General features: G+C 41.2%; 1 protein-coding gene across 11 annotated transcripts in view; it reads right to left on the bottom strand.

The window, feature by feature from the left end:
- PLCB4 (phospholipase C beta 4) overlaps nt 1–21,539 on the bottom strand; it is a 414,226-nt gene that overhangs the window by 127,452 nt on the left and 265,235 nt on the right. For all 11 annotated transcript variants that reach the window (XM_072736376.1, XM_072736375.1, XM_072736379.1 and 8 more), the window contains 3 exons: nt 13,092–13,172; nt 12,209–12,268; nt 10,795–10,938 (listed from right to left, as the gene is read on the bottom strand). In XM_072736376.1, coding sequence (XP_072592477.1) covers nt 10,795–10,938; nt 12,209–12,268; nt 13,092–13,172 — 285 coding nt within the window. The remainder of the gene's footprint in view (nt 1–10,794; nt 10,939–12,208; nt 12,269–13,091; nt 13,173–21,539) is intronic.

Below are 21,539 nucleotides of genomic sequence, written 5' to 3'. Positions count from 1 at the left end.
CCAGATCATAGTGCTCAGAGGTGGCAAGGTCTCATATGTGAGGTGAAGTTCCTACCCATCTCCTCATGCATCTTATTCTTTCAAGATCAGAAAACATACAAACACGTATAGGCTTGTTTTACACATATACTATGTTCACAATGGCAACTTCTACCAGCAGTGAAAACTGGAGCTATGTGGTAAGTAGAGAAGCAATTTAAAGCTAGTGACAGTTTTCTCTCCCAGGGGCCAAAGGGTGAAATCCAAACTTCATATTATGCTTCTGGAGCAATTAGAGTAACTCATTTTGCATTCCCTTGGTGGAGTCATTTGATAACACTCACAATTAGGGCAAAATGAGCTGCTCTCGGCTAGGCCTAGAGCATAGAGGCTCTTCTTAGGAAACCTGTCAAGCTGATGAAACACAACAGTGAGAGCTTGAGAGGCCCCTGCAATGAAAACCTGTCCCTCACGAAGTCCCTGCATTCTGCACAGAGGCACCTAGGGGGTTGGAAGGTTTCTAAGGAAACGCTGGTAACACCAAGAAAACCCACCTCAGAAATCATAGAGGTTTACCATCTTAAAGACCAAGAAAATGTACATGATAAAAATGTTATATGATAAAATACAGTACATTAAACTCTATAAACAGTATGAGCCCAACTATGTATAAAAGTAATTGTGTGAATTAAAAAGACACGCTGGGGTGGCTGTAGGGAGTGGGGAACGGGGTTTCCTTTGTGGGAAGGATGATACATTCTAGAACTAGACAGAGGAGGTTGTTGTTTAACACTGTGCTCTACTAAATTGTCCAGTCACTTTAAAGTGGTTCATTTTACACTATGTGAATTTCACTTCAGGAAAAAAAAAAAAAAGACATGGAGGATGGGGTAATACACTCTTTGGGGAAGGGTTATTTTCTTTTTACTCTTCTGCACTTTGTAGTAGAATGTAGTAGAAGTACTTGTTTTACATGAGCAATCCTCCTCCTGTGTTCAGGAAACACCAGTGAACTGTATAAAAACGCATAGTCCATGCAAATGTGTATAATGACTTTGCCAGTGTGCTCAGTGTTGCTGCAGAGGAGGGCTCTAAGCTATAGCTCAAAGCTTCTTCCCCACTTTGCTCCTCCCACAACTCCAAGGAAACCTCACTGATTCAGATGAGAAGACTCCCTAAAAGGACAATAAAACCTGCGTTAGCTCCGACTCCCGGTTCCTGAACATACACTTTGACAAGGAGGTTTACTTTTAAGTAAGTTTGATGCTGTGAGAAATGACGGTAAAAATCCACCCTTGACTAGTAATTAGAGGATTTCAGAAGAAAACATATAGGTGTTTTTATTTATTTTTAATTTTTCTTAAAATTTGAGAGAGCGTGAGCACATACATGTGTGAGCGGGAGTGGGGCAGAGGCAGAAAGGGGAGGGGGAAGCAGACCCCCTGCTGATCAGGGGGCCCTACACAGGGCTTAGTCCCACTGCCTATGGGATCATGAGCTAAGCCCAAACCAAGAAAGAGTTGGGGGCTTAACCAACTGAGTCACCTTGCACCCCAAAGAGAGATGTTTTTAGAATGCCAAGAGGCTAAAGATGCAGACACAGGGACATCCAGGCCAGGGCTGGTCCACAGAGAAGTCCCAAGAGCTCTTAACTACTGAGTGAGCTCCTCTGAATTGCAGGATCCATGGCATATACACTCTTAGAGAACATATTTTAAACCAATTCACGGTCCCTTCCCCACTCTGTCTCAAAGTAACCAGGCCCTCACTTTCTGATAACCATATCATCACACTGGCAGTTAATTAGACTTAAAATCTAGTCTTCACCTTAGCTTCTCTAACCTCACCCAGGAACAAACCCTCTTGATTCCATATTCAGAGGTTTCTCAGGTCTTTCCTCCACATGTCACTGGTTACCACCCAAAACAACTGATTTTCTTGAATTATATCTCAGTACTTCTCAAACTGTAATGTGCAAAGTACCTACCAGACCTTGTTCAAATGTGGATTCTGATTCATCAGGTCTGGGGCAGGGCCTGAGATTCTGTTCTCACAAGTTCCCAGCTGATGCTGCTACTGCTGATCCAGACAAGACTTTGAGGAGCGATGCTCTCAGCCACATGTTATTACCATGTATTGATCTTAGAATATAAAGACTGTGTTGCATCCCTCCTACAACACAAGGCATGACTTTCTGTTACCTCTCTAGAATCTTCAGGATGGACTCTACGTCAAGTATCTTGCTTGGCACTCCCAGTAGGGCATAGGTTTAGCCTGATTTTCCAATTTCCCAATCAGAAGTGTCCACTCCAGTCTCCACACTGGATCTGCCATTGCAGGGACAATAATTTCTGCTTTAAATCTTCTCATGTGCTAATCCCCATGTGCACAGCCTTCTGTCTTCTGGTGGACTGCACACTGTAGATATCACTGTAACAGAACCAGTAGGCCTTCCCTCCGCTGGGAGCAAAGTCCTGACTCTTTTTTAAATTTTTTTTTTTAATTTTTTATTTATTTATGATAGTCACAGAGAGAGAGAGAGAGGCAGAGACACAGGCGGAGGGAGAAGCAGGCTCCATGCACCGGGAGCCTGATGTGGGATTCGATCCCGGGTCTCCAGGATCGCGCCCTGGGCCAAAGGCAGGCGCCAAACCGCTGCGCCACCCAGGGATCCCAGTCCTGACTCTTTTATGGAAATACTCTCCCACCCCCCTCCCCTGCTCCCCAACCACAGAACCTCCTATCTTAGCAGTTTGAGGAATGGCTTTGGAGATGGTAATATGACCCACATTAGGCTAGGGACTTCTACTTAAATACAAGTGTCCTCCAAAGCAACTAATCTGTATCCTCCTTGGCATCTAGTATACTTTTTCTTGAAACAGATTTCTAAGCTCTTAGAGGATAAAATAACCTCAAAGTCACTTGGTAAAACTCCCTACTTTTATAAATGAGAACAAAAAAGCCTATGTAGTAAAAATGATTTATCCAACCTAAGAATTCATCAAAAAGTAATTCTTGGATGAGTAGCTGGATAGAAGAAGGTAAAAAGGGGGAAAAAAAAGATGGGCATCTTCATTTAAAATGTCAATGAAGTGAACACACTAGGTAAATATTAGCATTCATCTTAGTGTAAGTACATTCATATTGTATGCTGGCTGAGGTCTAGAGCTAAGGTTCTCAATGAGCGACAGACAGATCTGTCACTGGTACACATGGTTTTTAAAAAAATGAGTATGTTTGTCAACATTTTAACATCAGGAGATTTCATGTAAAAAAAAAATCCGGATGTCTAGAATCTTATGGAAAAAACACTACCATCTTTAACCATCTAGCAACCTTAAGAGCCATATTCTGACATAGTTGGAAAATTGTCTGGAAATAGGTAGATGCTGCCCTCCACCCCCGGAGGGTATATTTACCCTCCAACTTGTTACTGTCTATACCTTCCCTTATTTGTCCTCACCTGGACCTCCTTCATTATTCACATCATCTTCCTGGCTTCTGTAGGCACCTGAATTTGCAACCTGTGGTCTAAAGGAACTTGGTAGCATGTAGATAAATAACTAAGTTCAGGGATGACAAAGTGCCACCATGGATGAGACACTGAAGTACTGAGTTCTAGAACAGATGGTCTTTAAAAGTAGAATGAGAACCGAGGGAACAAGAGAGATAGAAGGGGGTCATGGGAGGCCCAAGGAGACAAGTGTCATCCACTCCACAGATAAGCCAAATGAACGCAGCCCTCCTTCCAAAGGCAGAGAGAGAATGATATTTTCAGCAATAAGACAAACGAACCACATTATCTTCATGTGCAAGAAGAAAACACCTAGATGGGATGAGGCACTTAAAGCTTACAACACACACCCACTCATTTGCTGATTCACCGCTCACAGCTCTGTCCTGAAAAAAAAAAAAATTCCTAAACTGGCCCTCACTGCTTCACTTCACATATTCATAAGCCTCAAAAAACATGGAGGTGATGGGGCAAAAAACTTTAACCAATCAGTAAATCAGGGCTTGGATGATAGGAAGCTGAGATTTACAAGTTACCACTTTAGCATCCAGTAGGCATTGGCTCAGGTGAGCCTGGGCAGCAGACCAGGGAGCTGGTGTAAGTTCTTCAAGAGAAGCGGGATATAAACACTCCTCATTGAGCTTCTCCACAGGGCAGTGCTTCTCACAGTTGTGTGTGCATCAGAAGCACCAGAGGGCTCATGAAAGCATGAGGTTACTTGATTCAGTAGGGCTGGGGCAGGGCCTGAGAATCTGTATCACTAATTCAGTTCCCAGGTACTGCCTGAGCTGCTAGTCTGGGGATTACACTTTGAGTACCACGAGCATATATAATACAATTAAAACTCCATGTTCAGGGATCCCTGGGTGGCGCAGTGGTTTGGCGCCTGCCTTTGGCCCAGGGCACGATCCTGGAGACCCGGGATTGAATCCCACATCAGGCTCCCGGTGCATGGAGCCTGCTTCTCCCTCCACCTGTGTCTCTGCCTCTCTCTCTCTCTCTCTGTGACTATCATAAATAAATAAAAATTTTTTAAAAAAAACTCCATGTTCAAAGAAACAGCATTTTAACAGGGTGTGCTCTGAAACAAGGCTATTGCTAGGGTCACAGGTGCTAATTCATTTTAATGGTGCTTTCTGTGTTCTTACTTGTGAATACTAAATCAATGGCTAGGCTAGTATAATCCATAGGTCTATAGATTAACCTGTTTGCTGTATTCAATCAATTTGATAAAAATTTAAGTTCACAGTCATTGTGAATTTTCAACTAAGTCCATTTGTACACTAGGCAACAGGACCCAAACTTCATCCTGCATCAGAATCACCTGACAGGGGCACCTGGGTGGCTCACTGGTTGAGAATCTGCTTTTGGCTCAGGTCGTGATCCTGGGGTCCCAGGACTGAGTCCCACATAGGGCTTCCCAGAGGGAGCTTGCTTCTCCCTCTGCCTCTCTCTCTGTGTTTCTCATGAATAAATAAATAAAGTCTTTTAAAAAAATCACCTGGGAGCTTAGTTTAAAATAGATTCCTGGGCTTGGCCCCAGAATTTCAGATTTCTTGGGTTGGGGGAAACTGCATTTTTTAGAGGCTCCCAGGTAAGGCCAGTGGTCTAATCCCTCTGAGAAGCTCTGTGTTTGGGAGGAGAAAAGCTAGGTGAGAGGAGGGAGGTTCTACAGGGCTTTTCCCACGGAAGTTTGTAGTTAGCCCTTCCACTTAACATAATTCAAGTTCAGCAAAGTGGTTTTGTCATGCAATCCAGTCTACTAAAATAAGATTTTATTATCTGTAATAAACTACCTGACTTTATCTTTTTTGTATACAAAAGAGAACACATAACATTTTTATAGTTTAATTTCTATGGTACTTATTCGTGGGCTTATTTGAGGACTTGGTTACAAAGCATAATTTATAGAGTTTGCCAAATATTTACAACCTGCATGAAGCATAATGAGCAGTCTGGAAATTGTCTAAATTCAGTCCAAATCTTTGCATTTTGAACCTCATAAAAACAGCTTATTTTTGTAATCAAAGGAAAATTCAACTTAGTATAAAATAACACACTTATTTTTGGGGATTTTAAATGAGGGCTGCATTTCCATCTTATGTACAGTGACTCTGTGATTTCAGTTTGCTGTGCAGTGCCAGCTGTAACTTAATGAAAGACATCTGAACTCCCTTCAACAAGCCAGAGACAAATTCCTTCCAAGCTGGTTGCATTCCGAGAGAGAAAAAATACAGAAGAGAAACCGAGTTGCTTTTCTAACTAAGGAACACAGTTATAATGTTCTGTGTTATTTACAAAGAGATGAGGATGATCCAGGAAAAAAAAAAAAACGCTTTATTACAGCTCAGAAAAAAACTGGACGATACCATTTTCTTGCGACTGCTTTTATCCACAGGCATTTTAAGCGACCTATCAGATTCACCTGTTACCCAAAGGCACATATGTTAGAGGAAGAAGTGGCCAACAGTTTGTTAGCCATTCCTTTTAACAGAGGGGTTTTTTGTTTTGTTTTGTTTTTTGTTTTTTGTTTTTTAAGAAAGGAAAAAAGCTAAATTTTCTAACTGAAGAACAGGAGGGATTAAGGCAAACATTAAATAATGATCTAAATTGGAAAGAGGAAAGACACCAGGTTAAAACCTCCAGTCTGTTGTGGGTTCTCAGTGACAGTCCCCATGTATATCCTGCAAAGGGACTCTAAAAATAACACTGTGGAATCCCAGACCTTTTAAGTATAAATGCATCCCATTTTCTCAGGCTTCTTGTCATCAAATTTTCTCAGGCTTCTTGTCTTTCGTAACTTCTCTTACAACCAAACTGGCGGTACAAAACTGGAGGTGTTTAGCAATCAGGATTATACACATTTATCACACAGGTTAGAATTTATTGATTCTGTCAATATAAAGACCTCAGTAAAGTGGGAATTTATTGAGCACCTACTAAATGTTGGGCACTGACATTCCTAGATATTGGGGATGTAGCAGTGAACAGGACATTGCCCTCATCAGCAGAGGAAGAGAATAATGAATAAATGGTATATAGTGATCAATGCTATGAAGACAGTACAGCAGGATAAGGAGTGAGGGAGACCCATGGAGTGGCAAGATGGGGAGCTGAGGCCATATTCCAGCAGAGACATGAGAAATGTGAGTGAGAAAGCAGTGCATGTAACTGGGGGAAGAGTGTGTTCAGGCAAAAGGAACAGCAAATGCAAAGTCCCTGGAGCTGGAGGGAAATACAAAAGACGAGAGAGGAAGAGAAGGACAGAAAGGAAAAAGTAGTGCGGATGGCTTCTTACAGGGTAAGTCTTGGAGTGTTGTGATCTGAATCACATTTTCAAAGCATCCCTCCAGCTGCTATTTTGAGGAAAGACTCAAAGGGGGCAGGGCCAAGGCAGAGAACCCAGTGAGGGGAGATGGCCTGGGGCACACTGTAGTGATGGCGGTGGTGAGAAGCAGCTAGATCCTTGGGACAAGGGTGTTTGTAATAGGCGGACGTGGGAAGCAAGGAAGGCATCTGTGGTCTCAGCAGCTTGTGAGGACAGTGGGTGAAGGCTGAAAGGTCTAGATTTGGATTTGGATGTAAGTTGACGATACCATTCGGCATTTATTTTGTAGGGCAGAACGGATGTAGAACGGAGTACAAATCTTCCTTTTTTTAAGATTTTATTTATTCACGAGAGACACAGAGCGAGAGCAAGAGAGGCAGAGACACAGGCAGAGGGAGAAGCAGGCTCCATGCAGGGAGCCCGATGTGGGACTTGATCCCAGGTCTCCAGGATCACGCCCTAGGCTGAAGGTGGCACTAAACCACTGAGCCACCTGTGCTGCCCTGAGCTCAGATCTTCCAATGAGGTACAGCACAAGGCAAGTTCTTGCCTCTTTAAGCAGAGAAGGCAGCTCAAGGAAATACAAGCCGAGCTACAAGATGTTTTCTATACCGGTGTCCTCTTTTATTGAAGAAAAGCACAATCATATTTTTGCAGTCACATGTGCTGGAAAATATTTTCTATTTATTTGAAACCTCAACTCTGAGAAACTCAGATACTATGCAAACTTAAAATATCCACTTGAAATAAAGAGAAAAAAATAACAGAGAATCCCATGGGGAAAAAGGAAGAACAAAGTAAAATGGCTTTGGCTCAAAGTCAGGAAAGGTTCCTCCTCCCTGTGAAAGCTGATTCTCTATGGAGAGTATATAAAGCTGAAAGTTGGCCCATTAGCCTGGATGAAAAGTTTGGTAAAGTAGTTTTTGTTTGGTTGTTTGTTTTTCAGAATGGTCAGGTCCTAAGTGTTGTAAGAGTCCAGAAATTAAAAACAGACTCAAGAATCTCAGAGGATAAATACTCCTAAACAAGTTCTATACTAGAAACTCTCTCAGGCAGCCTGGGTGGCTCAGCGGTTTAGCGCCACCTTCAGCCCAGGGCCTGATCCTGGAGACCCGGATCGAGTCCCATGTCAGGCTCCCGGGATGGAGCCTGCTTCTCCCTCTGCCTCTCTCTCTCTCTCTTTCTCTCTGTATCTCTCATGAATTAATTTTTTTTTTTAAAGAAATTCTCTCGATTTATCTCTCCCTGGTCAGACTAGTACCTGCCAGATGTTCACAAAACAAGCAAAAACCCCTGATCAGGGAATGCTAAACTCTCACAGTTACTAAGCTAACATCCAATATGTTGGACCCTTTGTTCTCACTTTGCATGATTACTATGAGTTACTTGTTTATTTCCAAACCTGTTTATGTTCATTGTAATGTAAAAATTATATGAACCAGAGCATGTGCATGGCTCAGTTAACCAACTGGAGTGCCCAACTCCAGATTTCTGCTCAGGTCATGATCCCAGAGTCCTGGGATCGAGACTCACATCAGGCTGTGCACTGGGCATGAAGTCTGCCCAAGATTCTCTCTCTTCCTCTTCCTCTGCCCCTCATCCTGCTTGTACACTCTCTCTCTCAAGGAAATAAATAAATGAAATGGACTATGATTGATAGCAATCAAACCAGGGAAAGCAAAAACATGGGATTTATTGATTTGAGCCGTCTTCCTAGGACTGTGCTTGCTCAGGGCATTAGGTGGGGTGGGCGGTAGTATCACATGGAATGCCACGAAGCCTGAATGTCAGGCCAGACTCTGGCCCAGCCTGATTTGTAGTCGTAAGTTCTTTTAACTCTTTGGCCTCTCCCTACTCATCTGATGTGGTAGGAAGTGCTTCTTAAACTCCATTTCCTGTTCTAACATTCTGTGGCTCTGTGATCATCAGAGCTAACACTCACTAAAAAGCCTTCTGTACTAAGCACTTTCCATGTACTAACTCATGCAATCCTCATGAAAATCCTAAAAGCAGATACTTTGGTATTACTCCCATTTTACAGATGAAAGAAAATGAGGCACGGAGGAGTAAGCTGTGTGTCTATGCCATACAGCTGCTAGCGAACAGCAAGGATTTGAGCCTTGGCAACCTGGTCCCAAAGCCCAAGCCTACAACAAGTCATACCGTCTGCAATATGACAAGCTGACAAAAGCCAGAAAACACAGGTCTGCAAAACTGTCTTTTTGCAAAATTTTGGGCAGCCCAAGATCTGTATCTGATTAACAAATCTTTTTATGAGTGGTCAGCATGGACTTCTGGGATTAAATGTTGCTATGGCAAACAGCCACTAAAAACGACCTCTGTGGCAAATATGCAGGCGTGAACTACAGAAAACAGGAACAATACACATTTAGATCAGAAGGGTTCTCTTAAGAAACCATTCAAACTGGTGTTGATCTAAGCAAAATCATAAAAGAACTTGAAGGCTTTGCAATTTCTGTTCTCCCAAAGCAAGATAACTTGTAATAACAGCACAAAACCAGCAAAACCATTACAAGACAGAAATGTAGGCTCTCCTGTGATGTGGAACATCCATTCCTGGCTCTAAATCCTAAGTACGGGAGCATCTTGGACTTCACGCACATCTGAGCCATCTATGGCAGGGGGCAGGAAGGGTCTGGTTAAAAGAACGAAGATTGTGGATCTATAGGTCTGTGTCGACCTGATACTCTAAAGTATAAGGAGCTCCTAGGTGAGGCTGTGTTGCTGGAATGTGGACCATATTTTGTGAGTTGTGGTAAAGAGCCTACAGGGTTTCAAGAGACTACAGAACTCATTTCTGCCACCAGTTAGCTGTGGGCCAGGTTTAAGTCTTCTATGCTTGGATTTGTCAGATGATCTTATCTGTATGTTCTCAGTCTAGCTGTAAAACCCGATATCTGCAACAACGGTTTTCTCATTCAACCCTACACTGAGTTTCTTCTGTTAGGATTAAAATGGGAAAATAAAATGCCTTCCTACCCCCCCAAACCCATGTCTCTGCAACAGGAGAATCAAGGCTAAGCCCTCCTCACATCTATTACAGAAGGATACTTAGAACTTGCAGAAAAGTGATTTATTTTTGAGGCTTTCTACTTTGGCCAAAATCACTTTGAAACTCATTAGCCAGGGCAATGGTATACTGGATATGGTATTAAAAGATGGATCATGCCCCCATTCTTTAATAACTTCTAGGGATGTAGCGGGGGTGGAGCTTGGATAGCTTTATCATCTAGACTTGCAGTGTCTAATATGGTAGCCATTAACCATATGTAGCTATTGAGCTCTTCAGATACAGCTCGGCTGAATTAAAAACCCACACGAGATTTTGAAGGCTTACTATAAAAAGGATGTAAAATATGTCATTAAAAATTTTATAATTACTATAAGTAAAAATGACAGTATTAGGGGTATACTGTGAATAAACTATTTTATCAAAATTAATTTCACCTGTTCCTCTTACTCTTTAAATGTGCCTGCTAGAAAAATTTCAATGATATCTGTGGCTTGATTTATATTTCTACTGGACAGTGCTGATCTAGTCCTTTGCTATTCAAACCGTGGTTCTCAGAACAGCAGCATGGGCATCAGCTAGGAACCTGTGAGGGAGAATTTTGTCCTCATCTCAGACCTACTGAAACAGAATGTACATTTTAACAAAATCCAAGGTGATTACTATGTACATTCTAGTACAGCAGGTGCTGGGCTAGTTTCTCCTACAACTTATCGACAGAAGTACCTGGACTTTTGGTTTACTTAAGTGATGTACTAAAAGAGTTTTGTGCTTGCTGAATTTTCTACAACATTTCAGCTAGACAATGGAAATATATTTTTTAAGTTAAAATTATTACTATACAGCTTTAATATATATATGAAAATAATACATAAAATACTATGCACACCACATATATACACATGGGGAGTAAGGAAGGGAGGTTCTTTTCACCGAGGCTACCTTAGTTACTTCTGGATTCTCAGCCACCATGTATGTGAAACTGATGTTCACCAGATCTGTGCCACTGCAGACACAAACTATCCGCCCTTCCAGATCATTCTCTGACTTTCCAACAGCCTCAAGAGCGGCCAAGATTTTGGGATCCTGTATAGAAGTACACAAATAGGAAAAAATTGTTAGATCACAGAGCATGGAGGAAACATGCTCAATTGATGTTAAAATACACAGAAGGACAAATGTTTTCTTTCTGATCTAAAAATGCCCTGATATCTAGCATTATTCTAAAACTTGTAGAGGTAAAACTTGTAATGCTACATTACTACTTGAACTCATGTGGTAAGAAAAGTATTATAATATTATTGATTCAGAAAACTAGGTGTGAGGGTCTTTCTTCAGGTGCTTTGTTGTAATTATTGGAGGACCTGGAAGATGCTAATGGAATGAAAAGGCTCTGACTGGGTCCTGCCTAGGCCCCAAAGATCCAAAGCAGCTGTCAGCAGAGGACAGTCACTAGTATCTCATGCAAATAAACACAGACACTGCCACAGCCAGCCACCAAGGGCTATCAAAAAAATAAGATTAAGGCTTTCAAGTAACCTGGACACAAAGAGTATGTTCATCTCTAGAAGCCATGACATCTTCATTTGGAACGAAGAGAGTGTATGTTTACCATAATTATCAAATAAAATAGCATCTTTGTCCTCCAGAAGAACTCAGGAGGAAATGCCAACATAGTTACACAGGAATTTTAGCTAACGTAAAAGAGGACAGCTTTTGAAAAAGACAAACAAAATGATTCACATAATTTTGTTTTTGACATCTAAAAACCTGCAGAGCTATTATGAAAATGGGAATAAATACAATGCTTTAATATTCTAGAAAAAGGCCAGCTTTTAAATTCCTCACATCACTATGTAAACAGCTTCCTATTCAAACAAATCAATCACTGTGAAGAAGATGGATTTATATGCTCTGTCATCTTTTCTCTCAGAGGCAGACTGAGCCTCCAAGGTGAGCCCACGTCTGCATGCACAGGTGCATAAATATGGAGCTAGCCATGTCGTTTAAATTTCCACATTAACCACAGACCAGAAGTGACTCATTGTTTGTTTTAAAAAATGGCAGCAGAGGGAGGGGGGCCTTGATGAATTCATTTCTGAGTTAAGGAAACTGTTTCTATGATGGAGGTATCATGCAAGCATCTTCTCTTCGAAAGGGGAATAGTGTTTCTAATGTAACTAAACATAATGCAATCCAAACCATCCAATGGATATAGATGAAAAGATTTCTAAATTGTTCTTCATTCCAGCTGATGAGTTTGGGGCAGTAAAAAAGGTTACATTGCATTCCAGAAACCTTTTCCAACCTAAGTAAATCTGTGTTTAGAAGAAAAGCAAACATCAATCACAGGTACCTTTGGGGTGGCTCCCAATCGAATACTGTTGATGAGGGAGCATTCTAGCACTTGTCCTTCCTGAAAAGAGATAATGTAATACAGCAGTGAGCTGAAATCCTGCCAGACCTATGGCACAGATGAGGTATGTGATGACGAAGGCAATGCCAATGACAGTAAGGGAGAGAAGGAGTGAAAAACAAAGGACAGTCATTGCAATACCCAATGATCAGAAATGGTCAAGACCCCACACATTCCATTTCAAATATACTCATATATATGGATGCAAGTCTGAATAATTACTTATGTTTATAAAGTGCTGTTACCTTTATGCATATAATATTGTTATTAGTGTATGTATCTCATTAAATATATGTGTGTACATGCAATATTAAGTGGGTATAATGCTTTTATAGAATTCCAATTCTACTTTTTAAAATTCAGTTCAAAGATCCATTTAATGTGTGCACTGTGCTGTGTATTGAGTAAAGTCCTGGGGTGTAACAAGATGAACATGCTCTTAATGCACCTCTGAAACTCAGCTTGAAAATCTCTTCTTCTAGGAAACCTTCCTGATTCTCAAGATTAAATCAGATCTGCCTGTTTTAAACTCTTGTAACAACCTAACCTTCTCTTAACAACACTCAATGACTTGTACCTTTTATTTATTTATTTTTTGATGCCTGCTTCTTCTCCTAGACTGAATCTATGAGGTCTAGAATACTGTACTTGATCACAACCGTATCCCCCAATGCCTGCCACATGGAAGCATATTTTTAAAACCTTGAATAAATAAGCAAGTGTAGGGTTCATGCCCTCAAGAGGCCTTCTGTCTACTTGTTGAGAAATAAAATGGTTTAAATCAAAGAGCAGGAAAGGACAATTCACGGTTCCTGTACTATACCTTGCCTTCACTCCTCCAGGTCAGAAAGAAGCCAAATTCATCCACTTTGAAGAGGCAGTTGGGTTCAAACACAAAGGATTCCTGTTAAAAAGAAATGTGTTGATATGAATGACTCACCCCATTTTGAATCTAATAAAAATGCAAATATCTTTTAGCCTGTAAAAGAGGGAAAATGAGAAATCATCCTTTTGCATCCTAAATCTAATGACCACATTTCCTATTATATTACAGAATATTTTCATCTTGAAAACTCTTTGCATTCAGTTTTGTATTGAAAGACTGATCAACTTTATGCAGCATCTGCCTCTAGAGTAGCTTTAAATATAAAACACACTGATGCCTTGTAGGTCATTGAGAAGAAAGTTTCTCTAAGGCCTTGGAAGAAGAGCTCCAGGAGAGAGAGAGACTTCCAGATTCCAGCCAACTGGTCTTCCTCCACAAAAGAGCAACTGTTATCTGTATTTAATATAATGCAAAATATCAGGAGATAATTTTTTTAAGTCACTGATTTTTTTTTGTCTCACTTATCATTCAGATGTTTACTCAGAAAACTTCTAAGATTTTTGTTTTTACATCCAATCTCATTTGGTGTCCTATAAACCAGGACTTGAGCAGGATTTTGAGCTATGCAAAGTATAGTCCTTGGACCAGCAGCACCGGTATCATATGGGAACTTGACTGAACTGCAGAGTCCAGTGCTCCTGCCCAGATGGACCAAATCAGAGTCTCCAGAAGTAGGGCCCAGAAATATGCATTCCAACAACCCATCTAGGTGATTCTAATGCACACTAAAGTTTGAGAACCACTGCTGTACACTTTGACATGAAAAATTCTGTTGAAACTTACAGAATCAAAATTTGAATAAATAAGGATGTTGGGGGATGCCTGGGTGGCTCAGCAGTTGAGCGTCTGCCTTTGACCCAGGATGTGATCCCGGAGTCCCAGGATCGAGTCCCACATTGGGCTCCCTGCGTGGAGCCTGCTTCTCCCTCTGCCTGTGTCTCTGCCTCTCTCTGTGTGTGTCTCTCATGAATAAATGAATAAAATCTTAAAAAAAAAAAAAGAAGGAATGTTAGCCCCCACAGGGGCTCAGGGCAGCTATGCTGTACTTGCCAAAGAATTCCCGGTCTTTAGCAAGAAAGCACCATTGTGACTATGAGCACCAGGAAAATTCTGCATCAATGAAAGAAAAAGGGTATTTAGGAAATGAACCCAGATACCCTCTGCCCTCTGGACTGCTTTGTACCAAGACTTGGTACCCATGTGTCAATAAATCCCCATGTCTTTCTCATAATGTAAAGAAGTAGTCCTCCTAGATAATTATAGTGCCAACAAAAGGGAACTTGTCTGCCACATGTGTATCAGGGTAGTGACTTACAACAAATAAAGAGTAACTATAGGATTAAGACTTTAAGGGTCATTCAGACTCTTAGTTTCACCCATCAAAACATATCTTTCTAAATTTCAGGGAAACAGAAACATTTATTAAGGTAAAGCCAATGTCAAGATACTGGGCCACCATAAAGTGTCAGAATCTAGGGTCCTTGAACAAAGCTAGCCTTCAAATTTGTCTGGGTAGTCTCCTGACAGGTGAAGAATATCATACACATTTCAACTCCATATCAGGCACATGCTAAGCACTGCAGACATAGCAATGAAAAATACAAAGAATGGGAACATGGTATGATCTTTGTCTTTGGAATCAAGACCCAGTTCCACTATTTATTTTTTATCATCTCCTCAAAGGCCCCTTTCTAAGCCTCAGAATCCTTATCTAATAAATAAAAGTATTAAACATATCTTTCAGGCTCATAGAAATTAAGTGAGTTGATAAGTGTAAAGTACTTGGCACACAGTTATAATTCAGCAAGTGGTAGCTACTATCAGTAATGTATGGTTCAAATTTACATTTGTGGTAGCAAATTACTAACAACATAACATCACCAATATTTGACCCACAAAGATGGCACTTTTGGATGGTTCAACTTTTTTGAAAAGTCTTCACCCAGGCAAAAGCTTACACTCTAGATGGGTCTCAGAGAATGGGTAGGAGTTATCCAGGTGAAGCAGCATGCTGAGCAGAGGGAACAGAATTTGCTGCTTGTAGGCTTGACCAGACACTGGGAACTTCTGAGGAGATGGTGTGGTTAGAACATCTCAAGGGAGTAGCAGCAGATGAGACTGGACACATAAATAGGGCCAGATCAGAAGGCTGTTATATGCCATGCAAAACGTATTAAACTTGACCAAAAGGCTGTAGGGAGTCTTGTATCATTACTGATTGAGAAACAAGAATCACTAATTAAAATATGAGAATTAACACGTTTTAGACTACTTCCCAAGCAGTATCTTAACATTAGTACAGATTTCTTGTGCACAACATTCAAAAGTCTGCCCTAAAATGGCATTTAGAGAGTAGACCCACAATGAATCAACTACCATCGTTATTTATTTATGTGTACCCTACCCTTTTCCAAATAAGGATTTGAAATGATCCATGAAATATACATGATAAGTAAGAATGGTTTTACAACTTATTTTGAGGTGGAACTTTCAGTTCCTTGGCTTCCTTAACTGCAATGATTTTTTTTTTCTCTCTTTCTTTGTCAGTTATGAAGTACCCCTGGAGCTTATCACCACCACCCTGGTATTTCAATTTCTAATGTCCCAATCTTGGACATTAGATCACTTGATCCCTCTAGTCCCTACCTCTACAGTACCTATTCTCCTACATCCATTTGACTTCTTTACAACTTCCTAATTGTCAACCTTGCTGATCATTCACTATCCACCAGACTTCTTCCTCCTTTTCCTTCCACTGTTGTCTAGCTAATTTCCATAACCCAATATTACAATCACAGACACCTTCAATCCCCATGTTTCATTTCTGTTTTCTTAGTCACAGAACCAAGTCCATCTTATCCATATTTTATTGCCGAATTTGATGAAGAAAATCACAGAACTGGTTTCTCAGGCTTTAGCTGATATTCAAGATCACAAACTTCACATGAATAGTCAACAATGACTTCCAAACTTAAAATTATTTCTTAAAGAAGTTTCCCACTCTACAAAAGGCCTATTTCGTGGCTTCTCAAACTCCTTGGGTGCCAGCAATTACTGTCTTCACTGGGTAAAAAAATCCATAAAATAAGAATCTCTCTCTCTTCCCTCCCAATAAAACATTCTTTCTCCCAATAGGGGTCAATCCCCCCTCCACCATTTCTGCTCCAGATGCAATCCTCTTTCACTCACACAAGGACTACAGTCTTTATCAACACCCAACACACATCAACTTTCCTTTTCTCTACTAGATCATTCCTAGTAGGACACACATTTTAGTTGTTCCCACTGCCTCTGTCACTTACTACCTTATGTTTCTGATCCCCTTTAGAGCATATCTTGAAAAGTTTGTCCATATTCACTGCCTCTCTACTATCTCTCTTCCATACTATCTTTGACCAATTCCATCTGCCGTCTTTTCCTGTCACCCTCTGTTACTTTTTCAGCCAGGTTTACCATGGCTATCATGGTGCCAAATGTAGCACACACATTCTTTTTTCCCATCTGATTTGATCTCTGAGCATCAGACCAGTCCCTCCTTGGAAGACTCTCCAATCTTTGGTTGCATATCATTTCTTTAGTCTCTTTTTCTTCTATCCTCAACTTCTACATATTTTCCAGGACTTGGTTCTGAGAATTCTCATTGCCAATATGTTCCCAGATTTCCATTAACCCCCCCTGATTTCAATACCATCTATTTCTTGGTAACTCCCAAATTTACAAGAGTAGCCCTATTTCTCTCTGAGTTCGGAACTTTACTTGACATCTCCACTCAGATGTCTCCAAATTAAAATGCCTACAACTGAATGCTTTATTTCTTACCCTCTCTCCAAGCCTTTCCAGCATGAGACTTTAAGTTCAATAAATGTTCCCAGTACCTACCAATTTATTGAAAACTAAGTCATCCTTGACTTTCTCCTCTCACTTCCATTAATGAATCTCCTTCATACTCATATATATCCATTTTACTCCATCTTACCATCATTTTGGTCCAAACCATCATCATTATGTCCAAGGACTGATCTTCCCACTTCAATTCTTTCTTCCCACAGCAGCCAGATTAACTCTTTGAACGTTTCATCAGTTCATTAAAACCATTCAATGGATTCCTGCATTATTCAGGATAAAATCCTACTCCTTACCAAAGGCCCTAGACAAGCTGGGTTCTTCAGACTGTATATGTTGCCACTTTCCACTGCTTTCCTTTTTCATCATTATAGCCATGGAAATTCTTTTCCTTGAACTCCTCAAGTTCCTCCCAGGCCTTTGTACCTGCAGCCTCTCCTGCCCAGAAATCCCTTCCTACTGCCCGTAGCATAATTGGCTCCTCTGTATCCTGCAGGCCTCACCTTAATGAACTTGTCTTCAGAGGGGGCTTTCTCTATATTTTTTAAAAGGTCTCTCACATTTTATTCTCTATTACAGTACCTTATTTCTTTGCTTGCACCAATTGCGATCTGCAATTATTTTTATTTCTTTGTGTATTGATTTATTGTATGGCTTTCACACCAAAGTATAACCTCCACTAGGGCAGAGCACTTGAGATGTTCTGGTTCACATCTGCATTCCAAGTACCTAGCACATCAATGGCACCCCAAAACTAAATTCACGCACTAAAAAAATAAATGAACATGTGATATCCTGTTTCAAATAAAGTATTTTTCAGTAGGCCAATCTATAAAACAGATAAACAAGAAATTATTCAAGTTGAGGGGGTTGTTTGTAGCAAGCCTGGAACCCATCAGGGTCAGTCCTTGGAAGGCTGCCATGAACAGAAGTACAAATACAAGGACACTGCATTGAATCCAGTCCACATTGTCTGCCTGGCAGAGGGGCTGTTTTAAATTCAGACAAGCTCATCTCAAAGTTTGGGTGTGGTTTTGAGGCACACCCTGGGAATTCCCACTGGACCAGGAGTGCTGTTTGAGTGTCCTTCAAAGAAATCATTTTCAAAACAGGATAAGAAGTATGGGCAAGGGGAAAAAAAATAAGATAGAAAAGTAAAATAAGCTCAAAATAAGAGAGCTCCAGAAAGGCATGTCATAAGATCCTAAAGTTAAAATAGGATACCAATTTGGCTCTGGGCTCACTAGCAAGAAAAGCAAAAAGGGAAAAAAGATATCATTGACCAGAAACCCATAGAGTTCACAGATAAAAACACATTGGTTGTTAGGAAAGGCAGTAGCCAAAGAGAAATTCTCTGTGGGAGCTCCAAGAAGCCCTGGCCAAATGCTAAAGATGAGGTTCCCAACAAAGCCCACAATAACGTTGTCCATTCTGACCACAAGATTCTTGGACTAAACATATTCAAACTACAGAGATCAAATCTGAGGAGTGTGTGGCAATTAGCTGAAAAGAAAGGAAACACTATCTATTTAGGTTTCTCTCCACTCCCGAGAACACACAGAAGGACCCAGCCCTCAGGGTGAGTAATGCACACAATCTCCTTTTTTCCTACCGGCAGTGTTAAATTTCAGATGGATACCTACTGACCACAACCTGGGTGGCAGCCCATGACCTGGCTGAGGCAGTAATATCCTCAGTCCCCTCCAGACTGGGTGGGGCATGGCAGGGGAGATCATCAGAGGAAGCTGGCTTCTTTTTCCTTTGCATATCCACTTATTTTGCAGCTAACAAATGGTAACAGGATTCTCTAGTAAGGAAACAAACCATAGCAGAACTTCCTCAAGGGAGCTCAGAATTTCGGTTCTCAGAAGACTGTTCAAATTCACCACAGTCACACTTTGAGTTCAAGGACTGGTGGACTCTGCCAGCCTAAGGTGCTCACTCTCTCCTCAGGCCACTGGGAGAGACAGGATGAAGGACACAGCAACTCCTTTTGTGATACTATGGACAAGCTGGGGACCAAGGCGGGGCATGTTGTTTGAGAGGCAAGAAGGATCACTTCTGGTGGAATCACTATAGCTAGAAACTTTCTCTGCCTCAGTGATTCTTGCTGTGAGAGGCTTGTGCCATGATGCGCTTCCCGAGGCACTTCCCTCATTCCATCAAGGATAGAGTCTATTTAAAAGCTTTGTGTCTCAACATTATTTTTAGCTTCTTTTCCCCACTTAATGCATGCCACTTAACATGATTCAATATTATGGCCTATCTTTCAGAGTCAAGTCACTTTCAAGATGACATAGATTAGGGGCGCCTGGGTGGCTCAGCTGGTTAAGCATTTACATTCGGCTCAGGTCATGATCTCAGGGTCCTGGGATTGAGCCTTGTGTCAGGCTCCCTGATCAGCAGGGAGTCTGCTTCTCTCCCTCTCCCTCTGACCCTCTGCCCACTTGTACACACACACACTTTCTCTCAAATAAATAAAACCTTTAAAACTGTGACATAGATTAAAATAGTTTTCCTTTGTTTCAAATTTAAAAGTCTTTTGGTTAAACAAAATTTAAGTCCATTTCCTCTTAAAAGGAATGGCAGAGATCTGGGCAGGCTGAGTACTCTGAAGGGAGGCAGGTATTTGGGCGGGGTTTCTACATAACAGGTGGTTCAGTTTATTTTACTTGTGTTCTTTCTCACCTTTGCTCTTCTGCCCTCTTTCCCACCATCATTACCCACGTGAAATGCTACATCTTTCTACTGTGGGGTCTGTACCATCAAACAGGGAATGGTCAAGTCTTTACCACAAGCTAGGGATAGGGATTTTTAGATTGGCTAATTGGTGCGTTAACTCCACTTTATTTAAACATTAGCTGTTCAGGGGCTCTTCTATGCTTGTGACTGGATAGATAAATTGGGAGTCACAGAGGAGTGAAATGGGCAAGGCCATTCACATTCCAGCGGGTGTCCTCTGTCTTCTGAGACAGCGGATCCTCATAAGAGGTGCTGCAGCTCCAATGCCAGCCTCCCTGCCAGGCATCTGCTGAAGAATCATGGGGGTGCTGTCTGACCTCACCAAGCTTCACTTTTTCCACCTAGAAACTGAAAACATGGACACCAACCTCACAGGGCTCTCAAAATTGAGAAAGCCTATGTGCTAGGACAAGGCAAGTGCTGAATAAATTATAGTAGCTATTAGAAAACAGTGTACTATTTAATTTGGGGCTATGTAGTGAGACATTTCACAAATATGATCTCATTTAAAATATCTGCCAACTCTGCAAGGTTTTAGACTAGATCAACATTGCCCAATAGATTTGCTATAATGATGCAAATGTGCCAGATGGGCACAGCCCAACATGGCAGCCATGAAACACTTGAAATGTAGCTAGTGCAACAAAGGTGAATTTTTCATTTTAATTCATTTTCATTTAAAAAGCCACAGGTGCGGGACACCTGGGTGGCTCAGCGACTGAGCACCTGCCTTTGGCTCAGGGTGTGATCTCGGAGTCCTGGGATCGAGTCCCACATCAGGCTCCCTGCATGGAGCCTGCTTCTCCCTCTGCCTCTGCCTCTGTCTTTCTGTGTCTCTCATGAATAAATAAATAATTTTTTTAAAAGTCTCTTATAAAAAAATAAATAGCCACAGGTGATTAGTGGTTACCATATTGGGCAGTGTGGTTATAGAGATAAGGGGAATATTTTTCAGAGAAGCATAAATTCTTTAAAATCACAGTTGATAAGTTACAGACCTGGGATGCAAGCTGGTTTCTTGGATTCCAAAGCCTGTGCCTATTCAACTTTGTCAACACTGACCAAAAAGGTCCCCGTCTGGCTAACACCAAAGGATTTCTAAATGATCAGTAAATGAACACTGCTTTTGTAGGCTCCACCTTTGGGGAAACATGGTGCCCACTGTCCTTGTTATTTGGTTTGTTAAGAACCAAAGGGAAAGGGGTGTCTGCCTTCGGCTCAGATCATGATCTCAGGGTCCTGGGACGGAGTCTCGTGTAGGGCTCCCTGCTCAGTGGGGAGTCTGCTTCTCCCTCTGCCTCTGCCCCTTTTCCCACTCATGCTTTTTCTCTCTAATAAATAAAATAAAATCCTAAAAAAAAAAAAAAAAAGAACTCATGGGAAGAAAAACGACTTCATTAAGGTTGGAGAGAGACAGTGACATATGAGTTAGGGAAAGGCCACTAGGGGATCTTATCAAATATCGATAAAGTTATAAACCACTACCACAAGAACAGATGAGCTTGGGAGTGGCCTTCGGCTGGGGACACAGGTGGAGTCTGGGATAGTTAACCAAGAGCTCCCGCTTTCTATCAGATCCTGGAATCTCAGAGTCTAAGTGATGCCACTTGGCCTATTTATTTCAGCTCTTTATTCCAGAGGAATTGACTAAGCTTTGTAGCCAGCAGTAGCAGATCCTTTCTGATTCTGCATAAACACTTACTCTCTCAGAACTTTTTTTTTTTTTAACTTTTTCAAGTTGGAACTAAAGCCCTTGGTGATGACATTTTGTCATCCAAATGACTTCTAGACTGCTGTAGC

The sequence above is a fragment of the Vulpes vulpes genome, chromosome 14 (genome assembly GCF_048418805.1).
Source record: "Vulpes vulpes isolate BD-2025 chromosome 14, VulVul3, whole genome shotgun sequence".
Lineage (NCBI taxonomy): Eukaryota > Metazoa > Chordata > Mammalia > Carnivora > Canidae > Vulpes > Vulpes vulpes.
Note: the sequence above shows the minus strand (reverse complement) of the source record. Positions and strands in the feature narration are given on the sequence as shown.